Source organism: Trematosphaeria pertusa, assembly GCF_010094035.1.
Source record: "Trematosphaeria pertusa strain CBS 122368 unplaced genomic scaffold BU26scaffold_7, whole genome shotgun sequence".
NCBI lineage: Eukaryota > Fungi > Ascomycota > Dothideomycetes > Pleosporales > Trematosphaeriaceae > Trematosphaeria > Trematosphaeria pertusa.
Genome location: NW_022987218.1, coordinates 1432080 through 1451747, shown reverse-complemented (window position 1 = coordinate 1451747; position 19668 = coordinate 1432080). Strand labels below are relative to the sequence as shown.

General features: G+C 55.0%; 9 protein-coding genes across 9 annotated transcripts; 3 read left to right on the top strand and 6 right to left on the bottom strand.

Annotated features, from left to right (window-relative positions):
* Positions 1-113: 113 nt before the first annotated feature.
* BU26DRAFT_564838 (uncharacterized protein) lies at positions 114-1140 on the bottom strand (the record flags this gene model as incomplete). Its single annotated transcript, XM_033833315.1, has 2 exons — positions 114-1044; positions 1094-1140. The coding sequence occupies 2 exons, from the start codon at positions 1138-1140 to the stop codon at positions 114-116; spliced, it is 978 nt and encodes a 325-aa protein (XP_033684179.1).
* A 240-nt stretch (positions 1141-1380) lies between these two features.
* Positions 1381-3041, bottom strand: BU26DRAFT_484480 (uncharacterized protein). The gene is made up of 2 exons (XM_033825852.1): positions 2910-3041; positions 1381-2865 (listed from the first exon to the last, which is right to left on the bottom strand). Exons 1-2 carry the CDS (start codon positions 2991-2993, stop codon positions 1471-1473), a joined length of 1479 nt encoding a protein of 492 aa, XP_033684178.1. The 5' UTR covers positions 2994-3041; the 3' UTR covers positions 1381-1470.
* A 1226-nt stretch (positions 3042-4267) lies between these two features.
* On the top strand, positions 4268-6018 carry BU26DRAFT_594894 (SGNH hydrolase). The gene is made up of 3 exons (XM_033834917.1): positions 4268-4451; positions 4503-5096; positions 5170-6018. Exons 1-3 carry the CDS (start codon positions 4302-4304, stop codon positions 5848-5850), a joined length of 1425 nt encoding a protein of 474 aa, XP_033684177.1. The 5' UTR covers positions 4268-4301; the 3' UTR covers positions 5851-6018.
* A 599-nt stretch (positions 6019-6617) lies between these two features.
* BU26DRAFT_564835 (uncharacterized protein) lies at positions 6618-7986 on the bottom strand (the record flags this gene model as incomplete). The annotated part of the gene is made up of 4 exons (XM_033833314.1): positions 6618-7360; positions 7410-7536; positions 7576-7869; positions 7915-7986. 4 exons carry the CDS (start codon positions 7984-7986, stop codon positions 6618-6620), a joined length of 1236 nt encoding a protein of 411 aa, XP_033684176.1.
* Positions 7987-9016: 1030 nt separating this feature from the next.
* BU26DRAFT_426509 (uncharacterized protein) lies at positions 9017-9382 on the top strand (the record flags this gene model as incomplete). The annotated part of the gene is made up of 2 exons (XM_033823675.1): positions 9017-9160; positions 9218-9382. 2 exons carry the CDS (start codon positions 9017-9019, stop codon positions 9380-9382), a joined length of 309 nt encoding a protein of 102 aa, XP_033684175.1.
* A 196-nt stretch (positions 9383-9578) lies between these two features.
* On the bottom strand, positions 9579-10816 carry BU26DRAFT_519330 (NAD(P)-binding protein). Its single transcript, XM_033829022.1, has 2 exons — positions 10110-10816; positions 9579-10046 (listed from the first exon to the last, which is right to left on the bottom strand). Exons 1-2 carry the CDS (start codon positions 10611-10613, stop codon positions 9747-9749), a joined length of 804 nt encoding a protein of 267 aa, XP_033684174.1. The 5' UTR covers positions 10614-10816; the 3' UTR covers positions 9579-9746.
* A 755-nt stretch (positions 10817-11571) lies between these two features.
* Positions 11572-13435, bottom strand: BU26DRAFT_531114 (MFS general substrate transporter; the record flags this gene model as incomplete). The annotated part of the gene is made up of 3 exons (XM_033831003.1): positions 11572-12884; positions 12935-13140; positions 13257-13435. 3 exons carry the CDS (start codon positions 13433-13435, stop codon positions 11572-11574), a joined length of 1698 nt encoding a protein of 565 aa, XP_033684173.1.
* Positions 13436-13787: 352 nt separating this feature from the next.
* BU26DRAFT_564831 (uncharacterized protein) lies at positions 13788-14368 on the bottom strand (the record flags this gene model as incomplete). The annotated part of the gene is made up of 2 exons (XM_033833313.1): positions 13788-14089; positions 14143-14368. 2 exons carry the CDS (start codon positions 14366-14368, stop codon positions 13788-13790), a joined length of 528 nt encoding a protein of 175 aa, XP_033684172.1.
* Positions 14369-16315: 1947 nt separating this feature from the next.
* BU26DRAFT_313337 (uncharacterized protein) lies at positions 16316-18632 on the top strand. The gene is made up of 2 exons (XM_033821955.1): positions 16316-18048; positions 18136-18632. Exons 1-2 carry the CDS (start codon positions 16414-16416, stop codon positions 18358-18360), a joined length of 1860 nt encoding a protein of 619 aa, XP_033684171.1. The 5' UTR covers positions 16316-16413; the 3' UTR covers positions 18361-18632.
* Positions 18633-19668: the final 1036 nt, after the last annotated feature.

Sequence of the window (19668 nt, the reverse complement as noted above, 5' to 3'; positions counted from 1 at the left end):
TGTTCGTGAAGAAAAAGAAAGTACAAGACGCAAGATCGCGTAGAGCGAGTACTGGAGCAGCGTCGCAAGCTTGAGACAGTATCGCATACGCCTGTAATCCACAATGGTTCCACCTAGGTGGCCGTGGGAGATGTTGGAACAGGTAAAGCTCGGTGCAGCCGACTAATGATCTCGAGATAGTCGCTCTCGTTCTCATCGGTAATGATCCCATGCCGGATGAAGAAGTCGATCATGACGGCAGCGCAGTTGGTCTTGAACTCTTCGTTTGCCAACGCTTTCTTTACACGATCCACGTCCCATAGATAGAACTCCTCAACCTCATCGTCTCGCGGAGTAGGCACGATGTCGAAGGGCAGCTCGATGTCGTAGAGATATAAACAAACAGGGACCATCAGGCCGAATTCGCCACCAAACCCGGAGTTCCTCTGCTCCACATACGTGGTCGCGCTGCAAGCACGAGCGTGTTTTCGAACAAAGTCTGTGGGCAAAGAGGCCTCCTCGTCGGACTCATGGACGATACACTCGAAAGGTGACTCTTCGGCTCTTACTCCTCCAGCGACCGTGGTATCCAGCATTCTTGGGTAAGTGAAGAGATGGGCACTTCGCCGCGGAACCCAGATCTTCATGCCCTCGTCCGTCCGAACGTACGCAGTCATATGGGCACCACGGCAGCAGACTCCGAAAAGGGGTGCCGCGGCTCGCAGCAACTGCACTGAAGGGTACTTCGCGCCGAGAATCTTGTAGTCTTCTCGGAATGGCCTTCCTAGGGTTGCGAACGCTCCGGACTCAATGGCTCTGGCGATCACGCTGGCGAAAGCCTGGTTACACGCCGCGGCGGTGTCTCGTCCATGCGACTTGTCGAGGACCTGAACAGTCCTAGGGCAGTCGTGGCTGACTTCGAAGTCGGATGTCCAAGGAATCTTTTTCACGACCGAGGGCAGCATATACCCATGCGGCCGAGGATCGCTGGGTAAAAGTAGTTGGTAGTAAGAAGATTCTTCGTGATCATCATTGGGAGTCCTTGCAATGTCGATGTAAGGGAAGCTGCTCGAATTAGCGATTACAAGGATTCCAAAGGAGGAAGAAGCTGTACCTATCGACGGCTTTGAGAAGATCAAGATAAGTCTTCGGGCGCGCCATGGCTTGGGTGCCGCGCCTGGTCCAGAAGGAGGGAATTCGCGAGGGGGACGCCGTTCGAAGGCTAGGGCGGCTAAGTCGAGCCAAGTAAGCAAGCATTTACGTCTTAGAGATGAACGGCTCTGGGCGCAGTTGGAGAGTGGTGCACGTTGGAAAGAAGAAGATGGGGTTGTTGGAGCTCTGGACCTCGGGAGTCCGAGCGTCGCGACCTAATGTGGCCTAGTGCGGCTTGCTAGCCCCCTTCCCATCGAAAATTGCACCACGTTTCCGACCTTCGCACTGACAACAGGTAATACCATCACGGGAGTATCAATGAAGCTGCAGCACCTATTCCTAGAGCCCTAGCAGGACATCTAAGATTCCAGTGCCAACAGAGGCCTCCATCCGACTCTCGCCCTTTCTTCCCCTCTTCGCTTTCACATACCCCTCACCTCGCTCCATATCCTCCAAGGAACTCCCATCAAATTCTAATACACCATGTCGGATCCTTGCTTCCATCTCGCCATACCAATCATAGGGGTACCTCAACCGTAGCTTCCCTTCCCCTACGTCATGCTCGCTGACGGTGTTGAGAAGCGGATTGTACTTCCCAGCCAACGAATTTTCGTTGGCGGAGCTGAGGTACACATTAAAGCTGCCGGACTGCGACGTCGTATATATCTCGCTCACAGCGTCCGGCCTGGCAGCGCCGTACGGCTCAATATAGCACGAAATGTTGCCGCTGCCGCTAGAGAAGTTGGTGTACGAGCCATGCGGTACCATGGCATGGACCTGGCCTGATACCGTCTCGATCGTCGTTCGATGCGTATAAGACTGTGGCGGCCAGACTTTGAAAACAGTCTCCGCGTGAATATTCCCGGACGAAGACGAAATGGAGATACTTTTGGGTTCGAATGGCGAGTTGATACCCACTCTGGGACAGATGAAAATGCCAATTTCTCCGTGTTCGTTGCGGATGTCGAGGTGCTCATCTGGGATAAACCAGCCGAAAATGGTTCCGTTGATAGAGCTGACGGAGACGTTGTGCGTTATTAATGGATCGGTCCAGGGTTCAGTGGTGTCAAGGGTGAAATCACCATATGAAGTATGGGCGATTAGGTTGTTGACTTCCCAGTTAAGGAGGGGGTTGAATAAGATGTCGAACACACTGGTTCGTACGTCGAACAGATCCAATAAACGTCTAGGCCACGGCCGGAGGAGTACCAGTACATTGACCTCGGTGCAGAGATCACTCCTATCCTGGAAGTTGTAGTCGATGTCGAGAGCGAAGTCTGAACTGTGGATGAGCACATTCTTGAGATCTGACCCTTCGCTGGATCGAACAACGACGCGAACCTCTATATCGGAAGTTTGAAAGAGACTCCCGCGGTCAATGGTAATGTCGCCTCGAAGGTTCTTACGCGATTCAGGAACCGCGGAATCATTAAGTTGCCACCGCTTTGTGGTCGTGGATTCAGCTGTGATGTTGAACTCGAACTGGCGATCTTCAGCGGCGGTGATGGATGAACAGCCTTCATACGTTCGAGCTCTTGGATGCGGTGTCATAGGGAAGTCGAGGCGAGCCAAAGGAGTTGTTACATCGGATATTGTCGAAGATCTGAATCGGAGAATCTGCAAAGAGAGAGTGAGTAGGGCTAGCAGCAGGACCCAGTATTGGAATCGACTGAGAGTCTGTTCCCATGCTCTCATGGAAGATTCAGAGGTTGACTCCTTGTTATCTTCGCCATGCTGCGCACGTAAGTTTTAGCGTTGGAAAGCTGCAAGATACTAACATGCTGGAGGCCAGGGCCAGGGACACGATGACACTGCAAACACTCTTCTAGTCCGACCTTTTCGTTCTCGGTTTTCGTCGCCATATTTAGAAGAAGGATAAGCCGTATCACAGGATATGTACGCAAGTTTCTAATCTCTAGACAAAAGATGCAGATTAAAGAATAAAAGAGGGTAGAAATTGGAAGCGCTCTGCGAGTTGGCTGCGGCGTTGAGGCTGTGCGGCGCTGAGACGTTTAGTTTCAGAGGATGCACGAAGCCGCCCGCGCCGCCTCCTGTGCGACAATCCTTGAAAGCCTAGCCGCAACGTTACCTTACAAGGCATTTTTTGGTCTTTCTTCGCCAATACGCTTGGGCTTAAGATACATGATCAGGCAAAGCTCCTAGGGACTTCGGGCTTCTAAGAATGTCCAAGTGGTAGTTCCTTCGCAACATGCTTGAGTCGCACCCGATCCGACGAAGATACTTCTAGGGCTGTGATAGGCTACATATTTTTTGATGGTCACAGAAATCTCATGGAGACATATGGACACGTCCGCTACGATTGAGACGCTTTCTCTGTGCCTTGAGCTCCGTGCCTTCCAAGGTTTTGTGATTCGTACATCTCCCTTCTCGGTCTTGCGAATCGATTCTGCGCTTTGAGCCAGTGGCCCACACGGAAGAATTGAAGTCCTTCATATCCATTCTTTCTTCTTCAGGACTTCCTGTCCGAACTCGCTCGTCCTTCCCGTGCATGAATGGGTCTATAGAATCTAGCGTATCACATGCGAAATCATTCCAGCTATCACAAGTAGTTTCCGCTCATGGTTCGGGCTTCATAATTTTGCATATACGTATCTATCAACAAGGACAGATAACCCCTTGAGCCCTCTTACGGCGTAGCATGTCTATTAATACCCTCAGAGGTTCCTTCGATGGAGGAATGCCATGGTTATTCCATAGTCGACACCGTTGTGGCGCAATGCTGCCTGCACAACCTCTTCCAGGAGCGCATCGATGTCAACAATATGATGTCTCTCACTAGAACGTGTTGGCCACCTACTTCATCCAACAGGGGTTTGAAGGAGCGGCATTGAAGGACACGTTGATGATAAGATCACAGACTTGAGCCCGACAGCAAGAGAAGGATTCGCTGTTCCTCGTGAGCAGGACTTTGGGGAATGTGGATTTCCCCATGAACGAAAGCCCGCGATTGAGGCGTATACGTTGAGGACACGCTTTCATAAAAGCATGATGCACGGCACAGTGTACCCGGGGAGTACGATATAATACGGATTGGGTGTTGGAAAGGAAAAACTGGGGAAATCTACCAGCGACACGTCGCGTGCTTTCAAAGAGCTTTGAAAGTAGACATAGGAAGCACGCAAACATTGTTATACATTTCTCTATTATTCATGCCTCCATCTCGCTGGACTCTCCTGCTAGGGTTCGCCCTTCAGCTCCCCAAGGTCCTTGCATACCCTAGGGAGTCTTCGCCGACAACGGTCCAACTGGACGTGAGAGAAGACAGATTCGTCTTCGGGGCCATTGGCGACTCTTGGGCTGTGAGCTTTCCACACATTACAGACATGATATCCCTTACTGATAGACAATAGAGTGGCATTGAATGGAATGACGATAACAGATTCGACAATAACTCAGACGGATGCATGCGCTACAAATATGCATGGTCTACCGTGGTCAACGCATCCTATGCCGACTGGGTCCCCGACGGCAGAGAGCCACAGTTCGAATTCAAAGCATGCTCCGGCGCACATCTGGAGGACATGATGGGTCAGATGGATCAATTGACGAGACCAAAGGTAGTGCTCATGGAAGCCGGCGGCAACAACGCGGATTTCTATCCCATGGTTGATGCTTGTCTTTTCCACGCAGCGATCCCTCCCAAGAAGTATGGGACACAATACGAAGACGACGACCCAAACAACCCTCAGGGAGAATGTAGAAAAGAGATTGGATTGGTCAGAAGCAGACTCCAAGGCGACGGTATGAAGAACAAGGTTGCGGACACAATCCACGCATGGAGAGGCCACAAGGCCGTTGTGGGCAACGACGCCAGTCTGTTCCTTCTTGGCTATCCTTGGTTCTTTGCCCTTGCAGAGCAGTGTGATCACTGGCACTTCAATGTCTGGTGGGCTCTTCAGAACCAAAATCTCGTCAAGCACATGCGCGAAGACTTTAATGAAATGGTAGGTGCAGCCTTGATGCGTCACTAAAGTTGCTTTACACAAATGGAAGCCGCTAACAGCGACTTACCCATAGACTGACCTTATGAACCGCGCAATTCGAGAGGCCGCGGAAAGTTTCGATGACCCGAAGATCCAATACATCGATATCAATCCAGCCTTCAACAACCATCGTTTCTGTGAAGAAGGACATAGCCGAACGGATCAGCTCAACTGGAGCAACAAGGTGCACATATGGAACAACCCTGCAAAATGGTTCGTTACGATCAAGAATGGGAACGAAGCGAAAACGTACAACACCACTGCTGATGAAATACCGCCCACGGAGGACGTTGATAAACTGATAGAGCATCCCGAGGAGCCCACAGTAGAGGGCAACAACGTCGTACTTACATTTTACAACCCCGACTATCCCGACCTCAGCATGGAGTGGAAAACCGACTCCAAAGATTTTGCAGCGCTTAGCGGTGATACCGAGGGTTCGGTTGATCGTACACTGCATCCCACCGAAGATGGCCACAAAGACATGGGAGCCATTGTCGTTGAGCGGCTCAAGCAGACTCTCCAGAACCAAAACGTGACACCTCCGCAGTCGACGTCGGTGCCTCAACCGACGCTGCAGCCTGAGCCAGAGCCAACGCCGGAGCCAGAACCAACACCAGAACCAGAGCCGACGCCTGAGCCTACGCGAGATCCATTGGCCGATGAGTGCTCCAGATCTTTAGGAAAGGAGAAGAGACAGCACATATGCGCCTAAGTCAGTCACATCGCAACCCGCGTCGTGGACGATATTTCCTTTTGTACATGGGGCTCGTGTTTTCTTCGTAACGGTTCAAATATCGTGGCTAGACTTGTAATGCAGGCCAGTAAAGACAATTTTTATAGTGTTCATATCCAAGCCTTAGGTATTTCATGTATCTTGTCGCGATGCTCATGGCTCTGAGCCCCCTGGTTTGGGACCTCCAAGTCCGTGACTGCCCGAACTCCACGACATGTATCGCCATGACCGAAAGTAGCTGCGCAATTCGGGTTTACGTCCGGGAGGAAGGTGGAAATCCTGGGATGCTGGCGAGTACAGGCACAAGCGTCAGGTTACTCTCGAGACAAGACTCGACACGGCATACCATCCGCAGGATGCGCCCCTCCTCCAACGACCTGATCCCATCTCTGCCCTTTGATCGTCCTCACCCTAGCCTGATGAGTCGCATTGAGGGCTCCGGACTCCAAGCAAAGGCAGTGTGGCTTGGGATGTAGTGAATGTAGGGTAAAGGTGGGGCGAGTTTGCATTGCGAAGAATATAAGTAGTCCATGCCGCAACAAGGGTTTTTGCAGTCATTGCTCTCGTGCGAGAAACGATTGGGCGTGTAGAACATTTCGCGGCTCCGGGGCCAACTCATGCCTTCTTGAAAGGTACAACCAAAAAAGACGCTATGTCCTGATAGCAGCCCACACTTAGCCCCGGTTACAGCCATGTCGACAGTGCATTCAACCCGATCACTACCCTGATGTGACCCTATTCGCTCCCTATAACGTCTCGACAACGTGGTCCACAGTTCTCGGCTCTGAGAGTCGCGATTGTCGATTAGATGATGAAGCAACGGAAATGGCTTGGTCTTTGAGGAAGCTAGGTTTCGTGATGAAGCTGGTGGGGACGCTGAACTCGGAGCGAACCTCCTCGTTCTTGTGGGGTAGTATGGTTGTGCTCTCTCCCACGGTCCGATTGGTCCGTTGAAGGAAGCTTCTTATCCCAGTCATGGTCGCTCGGGGAATCTCAGGAAGTCTGGCCTCCTCGTCGTGGGTCGTCTTGCGGAACGCGAACCTCTTGAATGAATATGCTGGCCTCTTCATACGCTCCTGGCGTCTCTTTCGTTCGGTCTGCGCAACGAAGAATGTGCGGTATGCGGTTAAGAAGGCCATAAGCACGGCCACGGTAGCCTCGAGAAGAAGGAGAAGTGACTGGTATATGAAATCTAAAGCGACCGGACCAGTACTCTTACTATGTAGGTTGCTGGCGCGGGTAAGAGCTATTGCGACCATGGCAAGAGACAGGCACAGGAAAGAGCCTACAGCAGTCTTCTGGCGCGCCTTTATGTTGAGCTGACGGAGGATGAGGATGGAATGCTCACGACTACATGTGCTATTAGTTGTAGGCCTTGCTGGAGACGAGTCAGTGGACTTACTCATGATATCAGTGAGCGCGTCCAGGCTCATTCCCAGCCCAACCATGGCGAAATGGACTCTAGCCTTGAGCTCTGTCCAACACTTGACTGCGGCAAGGTTAGTAGCATGACTCCCCTATCGCGGACCACTACCTACCGGTCTCGGCTCCAAAGTGAGGGCACAAAATGTATGGCTCCGAAACCATGTACACCCAAGACACGATGGTGAGCGCCACAACGCACCAATAATATTTTCGAATGTTGTCCACGGATTGGAGCAGGCGCTAGAAAAATGCGAGGAACGAGAACTTGACCGAGAATACCGTCGCGTCTAGGAGACACGAGCTTGAATAGATGTAGGCGTTGATCCCATTGGCGGCTGCAACTACGTCCTCCTGACGGATCTTGAGGATTATTCCGGGGTCTCTCTGAACCGCCTGCACCAGGCACATGGTATCCAGCCCTGCGTACGCAATCTCTGTCCCAGCAATGAGACAGAGAGACCCGAAGAATACGAAGCAATCATCGACGGTGGGCGTCGAACGTGCATGAACTCGAAGTGCAGCTCTACCGATGACTGAGAGAACGGCGAGCCCAAAAAAGACACCGGTAATGACCTGTATAATGTTAGACAGAAAGACGAGTTTGGGCACCGGTCATACCTTGAAAGTTCTCACCCTCACAGAGGAGAGATCATCTATCAACCTCCATATGGACGGGTCGTGGTAGTCCATGATCCGCTCCTCGGATTTAGACCTAGGAGCTCGGATTCGAGACTATGCGAAGTGACCGGTTAGGCTTGAATGTACGTGGTCCTCGGGCGCGCCGCTCGACTTTATCTTCTCTTGAGGTGACACCATACTGCAGTGTAATAAACATCCGTTGATGAGATGTTTCCCATGATCCCATGCCAACACGATGGCCTGTCATTGTGTGTTCTACGCCCGCTTCGGGGATTACCAAGTCCAATCAAAAGAAGTGACTTCCAGCGTGCCCAGGAGGCTGAAGCGAGTCCTTACTGACTGCATGAAGCACTACTCTGTAACGACCAACTCTGGGCCGTCAAAAGTCACCAACTCTGGACGCTCTGCCAATTACAAGCGGCGGCCCCCAAGGACGGCCTACGGCATATGGGGCCATGCGCTGTAATATACTTCGTGGGACAGGAAAGGCTAACAAGGCGGTTGTGCGACATAGAGCGAATGTTGTGGATCGCCCTTACGCCACCCTAAATGGTCGGGTCGGTCGCGCGATTATTGGAGAACATGCTACTTTTAATCAAATGGACATATCCAGAGTCTGCAGGGTGCCTTGAGAAGGTAAATTGGGCGTTCCCGATGGTAGGGTGTACACCGTGTTGCCCTTTGGCGACGTATATTAGGAGCAATGCAGCAGCCAGTGCCGGGCTCCCAGCCTTGTATTTCAATCCCGAGACATTGCGGAGATGCCGGCTTCGTGTTGGTGGCTGCATAGGTAGTGATGGTTCTGAAGCCACGAGCAGGCAATATAAGAGTTGAGATGGGATGGGATGCGCTAGCTTAGTAAGCAATGCGGCTCTTCCCGGCTTGGCCCCGTCGCCCGGCGCAGTGAGAGCTTTGCCGACGACTTCACCACCGAACCTCTCCCCGACCGCAACCCATCTCCCCCATCTCCACGGGCTTCGAAACAGCCATTTGGTGCGTCAATTTCCCTCGCAGAAGCTGTGCCGCGCCCATTGGACCTCTGCAACAGCGCGCTGACCCGCCGCCGCCCGCAGAGCCCACCATGAACTCGACCCGCCTTTTCCGCCCGCTCGCGAGGGCCGCCTTCCGCCAGCCCACCCTCGTCCGCCCCTCCGTTATGGCGCGCCCAGCCCTCGCGGCGACCCAGAGCAAGACGCAGAAGACGGAGATGGCTCCCCAGCAGATGGTAGGAACCACAGTCGGGGTACAGCAGAGGGTTCGACCAAGCTAACAGTGACAACAGACGATTCTCAAGTCGGCCATGCCGCAGCTCATCCCCTTCTTCTTCGTCAACGAGACCACCATGGCCTTCATCCTGCTCCCGTCCCTCATCTACGTCATGTCCAAGTACATCCTGCCCCAGCGCGTCCGTCTCTTCGCGGCCCGTCTGTTCATCAGCAAGCTCTGAGCGAGTGAGGAGGAGGATCGTGTACACATAGTCAGCATGTGCTTATAGACAATTGAGAGGTTCTTAAAAATGGCCATGTCACTTGGTCTGCTTGAGTGCTGTGTGCGATCGGCGGCTTGCTAGTTCCCGAAAAGTGATGCACCGGGATATCTGCTCGGTCGCACTTGTCCAAGGACACCAGCAACGAATCTCCAACCATTTCCATGCTTTGATAAGAGTTTCCCAACCATGGCAGCGTCCAATTGGTATTCCGGACTTTGAGAATCTCACCCACACAGAAGGATAAAGACTCTTTCGGAACGTAATCTGCTAAATATTATATAGGAGAATCCTATGACCGCCAACGATCGATCGACACAGCCATCTACATCTCACCCCTCTCAATTTCCAGCAGCTGTCGCCCCAGCTCCGCAAACGTCTCTGTAGCACTCCTCCACTTCAATCCGAATACCTTCTCTGCCTTGCTGGAATCCGCGCTAAACGCATCGGCTGGTCGCGTGTTCTTCCCTGGCTCACCCCTCGGCACCCTCTCCTCCGCTCCGGGAACCTCAGCCCTCAGAATATCAGCTATCTGCTGACTCATGACAGCACCGGCGGAGAGAAGAAAGCGCTGGTTCCCCGCCCCAGACGCATCCATCGCCAACACATGAGCTTTCGCTACATCCTAATAACCTCTCGTCAGCGCTTCAATCCACAGCAAACCAGAAGCTCACTCCAATCCACTCACCCTCACATCCACATACAGCGGCAGTCCATCCGGCGGCATCTCGCCCTCAGGCTTCTTCTCCTTCAAAAACAAACTCCAAATCCTCGCCGTACTCTCATTCAAGTCGTCCACACTGCGCACCTTGTGCGCCAACGGCCCGTACACCATCGGCGGATTCAGCGCCACCAATTCCCAGCCCACCCCCGCCTCCCCGTGCACCGCCCACGCCGCCTTCTCCGCAAACTTCTTGCTCGCGAGGTACGCGAGCCCTTTGTCTTGGCTCGCCTCGGCGTCAGCGAGCGCCACGGGACTCCAGTCCTCCTCGGTGTAGACCTTGTTGCGCTCGTCGGCGAGGCCGAAGGCGCCGATTGCTGCGAAGGACGAGGTGAGGATCACGCGGCGCACGCTGCTGGCGGCGACGCGCTGGATGCCGCGGAGCACTTCGGTGGTGCCTTGCACGGCGGGGGTGAGGAAGTCTTGCGCGCTGCCGGCCGCTTTGTAGAGGAAGGGGCTGGCGGTGTGCATGACGATATCGAAGGGCTGTTGGAGTCAGCGTTACTATCCGTGATTGGGTTTCTTAGCTGGTGGACGGTTGGGTGATTGCGCTTACTGGATCGCTCTTGAGCGCGTCGTCGAAGGCGCCGGGAACGGTCATGTCGGGCACGACGGCGAAGTCGAGTTGCTGGGGCGAGGTAGACGGAAAGAGGGACTTCACAGCGTCGACTTTGGAGGCTGAGCGCACGACGGCGCGGACGGAGTGCTGGGCGGGCGAGGCGAGCAGTTGCGAGAGGATGTGCGAGGCTACGAAGCCGTTTGCGCCGGTGAGGAGGATGCGGTGCGATGCCATTGTAATCACCTTTGGGCCTTGAATTACTACGAGAAGGAGAGCTTGATGGGAAGGAAGATCTTTGCTGTCGAGTTAGTTGCATTTGGCCTCTTGCAATTCCCAAGACTATATATCTTTACCGTTGCTCCACCTAAACTGCTTTACACACAAATGCCCACTCAGTCCTCACATATCCCACCCAGAATGCCCCAAAGGGACGAGTCGTCCTCTAGTAGTTGGCATTGACCTATCGGATGCCTCGACGCGCTTCGTCAGCCAAGCTTTGCACACCTTGTACCTGATTAATCGCGTAGCAGCGCTGTGAGTAAGCATCAGGGCCGTACGGATATCGTACGACGGCATTTCTGGGTGTTATTGTCGGACTTTCTGGGTTAGAAATGCATGGCACTAGGCCCTTAGAAAGGTCGGCCGACCAAGGTTTGAGCTGAGCAATTCAGATGTTGACGCTGACAAGCTTGCGATGCCGAGGTAGAATTGGAGGGGGGAAATTAGTCTCTGGATTTTCGTGAAGATGTGATATCTTGGGTATCTGGAGAAAGAACGCTAGCCGCCATGCCCCGGAACGCCGCGGTAGATACCTTTGTTAAGCCTGTAGTTTCTAGTCCAAGGCAATATCGAACGCCTGAATCGACGCCCTCACAGCCCATACACGAAGGTGATCTTTTCATCGCCCTCTCTCCCACCCTGCGTAGCCTCCAACCACTCCGCCACCCAAGGAACCATAGCACTCTTCCTCAAGACGGCGATCAGTATCCGCACGATCTTGTACTCTTGCTTCAATGGTCCTTGCCCATGGAGCCTCTCCCGCTCGACATCCTCTTCATCCCACTTGCTCAACAACTCCCTCCTCCTAGCATTCTCAGCTCTCAGATTCCGCAATAGGAGGACATAGCCAGCTGCAGCCGTAGCAACGCAGGCCAGCGTCCACCAGAACGGTGTGATGTATCCGGAATCCGCGTACTTCGGTTTGAAGAGCATGGCGGACAGGACGCCAGCGAGGTTGCCCCAGCCGTTAATGCCGAGAAGTAGAGCGCGTTTTCCGGGCGAGGGTGTGTTGCCGGATATCCAGGCCACTGTCAGCGGAGAAGCAATGAATGTGCCGGACAGGAGAATATTTAGCGCAAGGTAGCGCGGAATTGCCCATGCTTTCGATGTCGGGAGCGTAACTACGAGAATCAAGCCTGCTACCATGATTGCCAGGCCGGCTAGGACGGGAATGACGCGCTTGCGGTGCCTGTCGCTGTAGCTTGCGAACAGATACAGCGTGATAGCGCCGAAGATGTACGGCGGCGCGGTGAGAAGGTTGACCAGTGCTGGATTCGGCGACTCTGTCAGGGGGGCTAAGACGAGCGGGAGGAAGACGGCGAATGCGTAGACAGGAACCGCAGAGAGGATGTTACAGACTAGTATATGCCAAATTCTCGGGGAGAGAAATGCGGACACAATGTCATGCGGAGTCAGGCCGCGATCATCCGTTAAACCTTGTCCTGCGATGTCGGGAAATGCTTGAGACGGATTTAGTAAACCGCGAGATTCTTCGTCGTATTCTCTTTCTTCCTCATCCTCTTGGGCCGGTAAAGTGGCGGATTCGGCCTGCGTCGAGCGGTCCCGTATAATCCGCGAAGAAGCGTATTCCCGCTCTTCCGGCGTCAAGAACCACGCCGTTGCGGCGCTGTGGGGGAGCCAAAAGTAGCCAGCCAACGCCACAATAATAGTCAAGCCGCCCTCCAGCAGGAACAGAACTTGCCAGCTCTGCCACTTCGTATGCAGCCCAGGGTCACCGCCCTCGCCGTGCTCGTCGCGAAACTGGGAGAAAACAATGAAGCTAATGATGCCGCCGAGCGCGCCGCCGACAGCCGCCTGGCCATAGAACAGCGAAAGTCGCCGGCCGAACTCGAAGCGCGTGTAGAAAAGCGAGAGGTAGGACACGGTGACGGGGTAGAAACCAGCTGTCTCAGTCAGCATGCTCCATCTGATCGGTCCCCCAAGCTAGACGCACCTTCCAAGCATCCGATGATTATCCTCAGCGTATAGAGCTGCCACCGCGCTCTCACCCAAGTATGCAGCGCCGTCGAAATCCCCCATAGCAGCATACAGCTCGGCACCCAGAGCACCATGCCATATCTCCTTCCCAAGGCAGCACCCACAGGCTGTAGAGCGACGAAGAAGGCGAAGAAGAGCGCAACGGCGGTATTCAGGTCGGATCTGCGCAGGCCAATATCCGCCGTAAAATGCGCGGACTCAGCATTGCCAATCTATCCAACCAAGCTGTCAGCGGAAGCGTGAGGAGCTCGCAACAGAAGGGAAGACGTGCATTCGACTTATCCAGCGAGTTGAACAGGAACAGCAGGGCAAGAAAGGGCAACAGAAGCCAATCTAGCTCCCGCAAAGTCCGTTTGTGTAGCCCCGGATCATGCTGGGCGGGCTCGACGAGCTCCTCCGGCGGCATCGTCGTCGCAGGTGGTGACGAGATGCGGGCGAGCTCGTATTGCTCTGCCATCTTATCCGAGGACGCCGCCAAGAGCTATATAGGTAGGGCTGAAGGACGCGCCGCATGACCACGGTCGCGCATGGAGAAGACGGGAGGACGTTCGAGGATTCCTGTCAGTTCAGGGCCACCCATCGTGAGCTTGTGTTTGCGCGTTGCTAGCGGTGCTTACTTATTCGTGGTACGGAACCCTGATGACGTCTAATTGGATGTCTGGGAGCTGGAAGTGGAATAGCGCGGTTGAGGCTGACTATATATTTAGGACCCCATCCAAGGCGATGCACATCATGTCTCATTTGGCTCTTCTTAGAATCTTTTCTAAGTCTTTTATATGAATCTCCTAATAATCTGGTCCGTTACCTCCTCACTCCTCCCTCGCGGTCCTGGCCTTCCTGTCCCGCGCCTCCAAAATCGCCTTGGCCTCCCTCTTCAGTTTCGACTCCCTCTCCATAATCTCCACAGCCCTCTTCGACCCCACCTCCTTGACAACCGTGTAATACAAGTCCGCAAAGTCCTTACACAGACTCTCGAGCCACTCGCTCTCGCACTGGTTGTACATGTCGTTCTTGAAATTGAGGTCAATCTTGGCTTTGCCGGCGTCGGTGAAGCGGGATTGCTTCTTATAGTTGCGGTAGCCGAAGTCGTGGCGGTGGCAGGAGTAGAGGACTGACACGCATTAACAAGAAGGCTGGAGAGTATTAAGGCGTTCGGGAACTTACAGTCGAACCCGAGCGGGTTGTCGGGCGACGAGCTGCATCCGTCCGAACTCCAGTCCAGACTCGGAGGGTTCTTAGCATTCCGAGCCGTTTCAAAGTTGCTGATGGAGGTGCTGAAGAGGAGACGGTCGGTTGCTTCGTTTGCTGTCTCGCGCGAGGCTAGGTTGCCGCTGGGCGCGGCCATTGCCACGGACAGGATGCCCAAGACGGTAAGAATGGCGGCCTTCATCTTTGCAACTGTGCAGGCGTAGCAATTCTTGGGAGAGGTAACGATGTTGTCTTGTTCGAGCACGAGTATCAATGCCGGCGGTAGATGTTGAAGCCAGGAATTCTGCTTGCCCAACCTCTCCTAGAGAGCTTCACCCAGAAGGAGGACGAGGCTCTTTATACGCGCCTTCTCTTCCCACCTGCCTCGATTATTCCACTGCCGGACTGTCTTCTTTCCCGTAGGTACCTACGCCTCACATACACATACATCTCGTACCTGCATCTTCTGACCTAACAGCCAACCCACCAGCTCCAATTGCCCGCTCTCATTCGCCGCTCCAGCATACTCTTCGTGAATTCATCCTGTCCATACGTCTTGGTCTCCGAAGGCGTAGCCGCCCGAGAGACCCGTGACTGCCGGTCATGGCAGGTTTGCGAAATCTGATTGGCGAAATCTATTTCGGAGACCGGACGATCGACTCGATTAAGCGACCATTCACCCCAGCTTCCGTTTCAGGTATGGCGTACAGGAGACCGGGGCATGGCATCGGGAGGCTCCGCCGAGAGAAACAGGTAGGCGAAGAGGATAGATGGTTGAGGACACGAGGAATGCGGTGATCGTGACGTGTGCCGCCGAGGTGAATAGATTGCCGTGCATGTCCGGTTGTACAAGCTGGAGGTCAGCGGCAAGAAGTAGTAGGTACGAGCTTCGGCGACTTCAATAGGAAGCCAGGCCGGCGTAGATAGGTAGCAGAACTGGGGGAAACACGGTGGTATGAAACAGGAGGCCTTCTTCCTACACTGGTCAATGGCGTATACGTTGGTGTGTCCCACGTCTTCGTTTTTCTGATACTAAAGAGTCTCAAGGCGTACCATTATTACTTTCAAAACGGAGCGTCTGCGACTCCTTCAAACCTTGGAAGCTCGGAGGTGTCAGAGGAGCCGCACTCAACTGGGCATAGGCTAACGGCGCACGTGGTCGAACGCGGGGCAGCGACACCTGGGCACCAACAAGCCGCTGGATTGCGGGAGCAACGACACCGAAGGCTCAGATTGAAGAAGCACGCACGTAGAAGCGGTGCACGCAGCCAATTTCTCGGGGATCAGCGCGGCATTGATGTCTCTGCTCTTGTGGAGATGAAGAGCCTCCTCTATTTCCTTTTTCGTCCCACCACCCAAGCCCGCCCCGCATCAGCAGCGTCACACGAAAACCGCGTCGAACGGCTCCTCGTGCTCAGTTGCCCGCCGCCGCCTGCACTCCAGTCTGGCTGACAGCTGCTGTCTGCATGCGAGGGAAATCAAAACACCCTCTTCGAGACTAAAGGCAGACTCGCGATATCAAAAGGCCCGCTTCTGGGCACCACGAGCGAATAGCACGGCGCCAGGTTTCCATGCATCTGCTGACTCGACGTCACGCCCCATCACAGCCAAAGGCGCCCACAGCTCCTCGGACAGCTTGCGGAGCACGCGCGAGATGCGGAGGCCAGGCGCGTCGAGTGGGCAACGGAGCTCGTCGCGTCGAGGGAGGAGGAGGCAAAAGGAGGGATGCTGAGCGAATGGGACGAGCAATGGGAGAGAAATGAATTTGATAGACGGGCCTGGCGAGGGCTCTCCGCGTTACGCTGCATGGATCAGGCCCCTGTGTAGCCAACGGCTGTACCCGTGGACCCGTAGCGTCCTCAGCGTGCGCTGTTTTAGCCCTGGTGACGGGCGCTCGGGCCTTTGTTTACCAAAGTCAGACCGCCCAGCAAAAGCCAACTCGACACTCAAAATCCTTATCCACGCCCACCACGCTTTCGTTTTGGCCTTGCAATACTTAATTCGAGGCCAATTCCCTGTTGCAAAAGTTGTAGTTGGGCTGGGCGGCTAACCGACGAGCAGGCTCCGGCTTTGTGTACTTCCTTCACCCCGTGGCACCTCCGCTGATGCTTTTCTCCGACGCACAAGCGCCACCCTCCTCAGCTGCCGAAACGTCTGCCCTGCATCGATAAAAGCCTCCCTCGCTCATACATACCTTAATACCGCCCGCTTTGCCCCCATATCCCGCCCCAAGGGGCATTCTTCGTCATGGACGGCCCTCCTCCGCCTCCACCGCCGCATGGCACGAACCCAAAGACAACAGGAGGGAATGGTGGCCTGCCGCCAGGCAATTACGACATCTTCATAATACCACCGCATTCGTCCGGCGGCGGTTTCGTCTACCTCCCGAGCCTCCAGGTCCAGCGGAACAGCTTCCTTGCGGGCGTGGGTAGCACCCTGGCCACCATTGCCGTCTGGAAGATGATGGAACCGACCATCAAGCAGTGGTTTGTCCTGGTCAGCCAGAGCGTGTCGGCTGGCGGAAACGGTGTTGTATTACTAGTTGCTGTGGTGGGTGTGGCTGGCTGGGCCTACGGCAAGACGCAGGTCGACGGGGGGGCTTTTGGCGGGAGTGGACCTGGCAACGGACCACAAGGCGGAGCTGGCACTGGAGCTGGAACCGGAGCGTCAGGTGCGGGATACCAGCGGCCGCCCCCGCGCCCGAACGCGAGCTATTCGGGAACTGGAGGCCCTCCGCCCCAAGGCGGATGGCAAGGACAACACCAGCAGCACGGCGCTCCGCCACCGCCCCCTCACGACGGCGAATCATGGTCTGGCTCGCAGCCCGACCCCGACGCGGGCGCAAGCTGGGAGAAAGCCCGAGAAGAGACACGCAAGCGAGAAGAGGAGCGGAAAGCGAAGGAGGAGGCTGCACGGCAAGCTCGAGCCAAGGCAGAAAAGGAGAAGTGGGAGAAGATGCGGGCTCGCGAACGGGAGCAACGAGAACGAGAAGCTCGGGAACGCATCGCGAAGGAGCGGGCACAAAGGGAGAAGGACGCCAAAGAGAGAGAAGAAAAGGCACGCCAGGCTAAGGAGGCTGAGGCGAGGGCGAAGATCGAGAAGGAAATCAGAGAGAAGCTCGAAGCCGAGCAGAAGGCCAAAGCGGCCGAGGAGGCTGCGAAGAAGGCTGCCGAACAGAAAGCAGCAGCAGAAGCAGCAGCAGCGAAAGCCAAAGCCGATGCAGAACGCGCGGAGCGGTTAAAGGCAGCCCGCGAACGTGCTCAGCGCGACCGAGAAGCGCGACTGAAGGCTGAAGCTGAGAAAATCAAGGCCCAGCAATCAGCAGCAAACCCCGCGGCAGACAGACGCTCAACGACGTATGGTGGTCTCGGAGGCGGCGAACGATTCAACCCCTACTCAGGCGCTACAGGCCCGCCGGCACCCTCAGTCACCTCAACGCACTCCTCCCCTATCAAGGCCACCGTCACCCCGAAGAAGAACTACGAGAAGCCGTCGGCGACGTCATACGTTGGCACCGAAGACGAGCACTCGTTCCGCCCATATGACACGCCTAGGCGGCCGCCGAAACCGCCATCGCACGCCTCGACTGCGTACACTGCCTCCAGCTACGCGGCGTCGCACAGTACGGCGAGAACAACACCTCCTCCGTCCCAGCGCGGACCCTACTCGACGAACGATCCAGACAAGATCCAGATCAAAGCAGTATATCTATTCAACGACCTGTTCCCAAAACCTGTCGCCCAGCTTGTGGCGAACGTGGGCAAGGTAACGGACGGCTTGATCCTGAAAGTCCAGTCCGAGGGCTTGTTTATCGACGATGACGTGCGCAATATACCACAGCGCGAGTGGGATGTCAAGGCCTGGACGTTGAAGCTGGTCGAGGTAAGTCTCCAGTCCGGTTTTGTTCATGGCACCTCTCTTCCATTATCAAACATGCTACACTACGAGAGCGGATACTGACTTACTCAGACCGGCCAAAACACGGCCAAACGCCTACACGTCCTACGCGCCTGTGTCCGTGACGCCGACGGCAAGAAGTACGTCTTCCTCATTGACGAGTCCGAAAGCTGGAAGCTGGCTATTGGCCTACAGCGGCTGCGCAAAGGCTCGCAGGTCCGCAGTATGCAGAATAGCCAGATCGCGCCGACCGAAGTATCCCGGATACTGAATGCGATTCCGCCGTTGGCGTTGTAGGCTCGTTGCCATTGCTTGGATAACGAAGATGAAAGTCCTTGGGTGTGAAGAGCCGATTCGAAGCGAAAGTGTTGGCGCAGCATTATTGGTGCTTGTTATGCATGATGGTCTGGAATGCTGCGTTCCGTTCCATTCCTCTCTGCTCGAAAAGTTGCGTTTCTTGGCTCTTGGTGCGAAGCGAAAAGATTCCCCCTTACGCGAGATTTAGATATCCCCCTCCTTTTTTTGTCCTTCTCTTATGCATCATATGCGTCATCAGCATCATCAAACTGCATCAGCGACGGAGTTGAGCAAGAGACGGCGGGAATTCATTCACTTGTACATTGCATGGTGGTCGGTGTATATACATACGGATCTGTTCGCTGGACAGGTGTATTTGTGGGAGATTGAATGTGAGATGAGACTTCTTTGAGATATCTGCTAGTCGCCGTTGCTGAGCTGCTGTGAGGGGCGTGAGAGCTAGCGGTGAGTTTCGCTGCGGGTTCTAGTTGCTATCCCTCAATCTACATGCAAATGTCTCGAGGGACCAGCATCCCTGGCGCGGATGCGAGACGAAGCACGTCCATCTATGCGGAATCGGGTCCTTAGAATCCACGAGCTACACCGAACAGTCAACACCACATCAACCCCATACAATCAACTATCAACACGCACTCACCTACTCATCCGTCACAACCCGAACACTCCCCAGCCTCACCACACGCGAGCACCCACAGACCCCCCCATCGCAGTATATCGGCTTGAGCATCCACCCGCCCTCGCACTCGTCGCCCTCAAACACGCGAACTAACAATTTCGCATCAGTCAGCTACACCCTGTCCCCATCTCTCCAAACCTTGAGCAGATAAGCTTAGACTTACGCGCATTGTACCTGAGCTTCTTCTCGTCGAAATGCACGACCCGGAGCCCCTTGGCGCTGTTGAGCGCATGGCACGCCGTGTCGGCGAGGGCGAGTGTCGCGTTGGCGGTGCCGGGGCTGCAGTGCGCGCCGGGGTAGAGGTCCATGGAGACGAGTTGGGGGGGCATGGGCGTTGGGACGCCGGAGGGGTTCTCGCGGGTGATGCTGGCGATGGGGTTGGCGAGGGCGAGGTCTAGCAGGCTGAGGGTGGTGGTGGTGGTGGTGGTGGTGGTGAGGTGCATTGTAGACGCGGGGTGGGATTGTTGGGGAGGGAGGTGCTGGTAGGGTTGAGAGGAGGGGAAGAGGAGCTGGAGTTTGGAGAAAGTGCTGTGAGGGGTTAGATAGGTGGATCTCTGTAGCGGCTGTTGGCTGGAGGCGTACACAAGCTTGGGAGTGGATGAAGGAGGGAA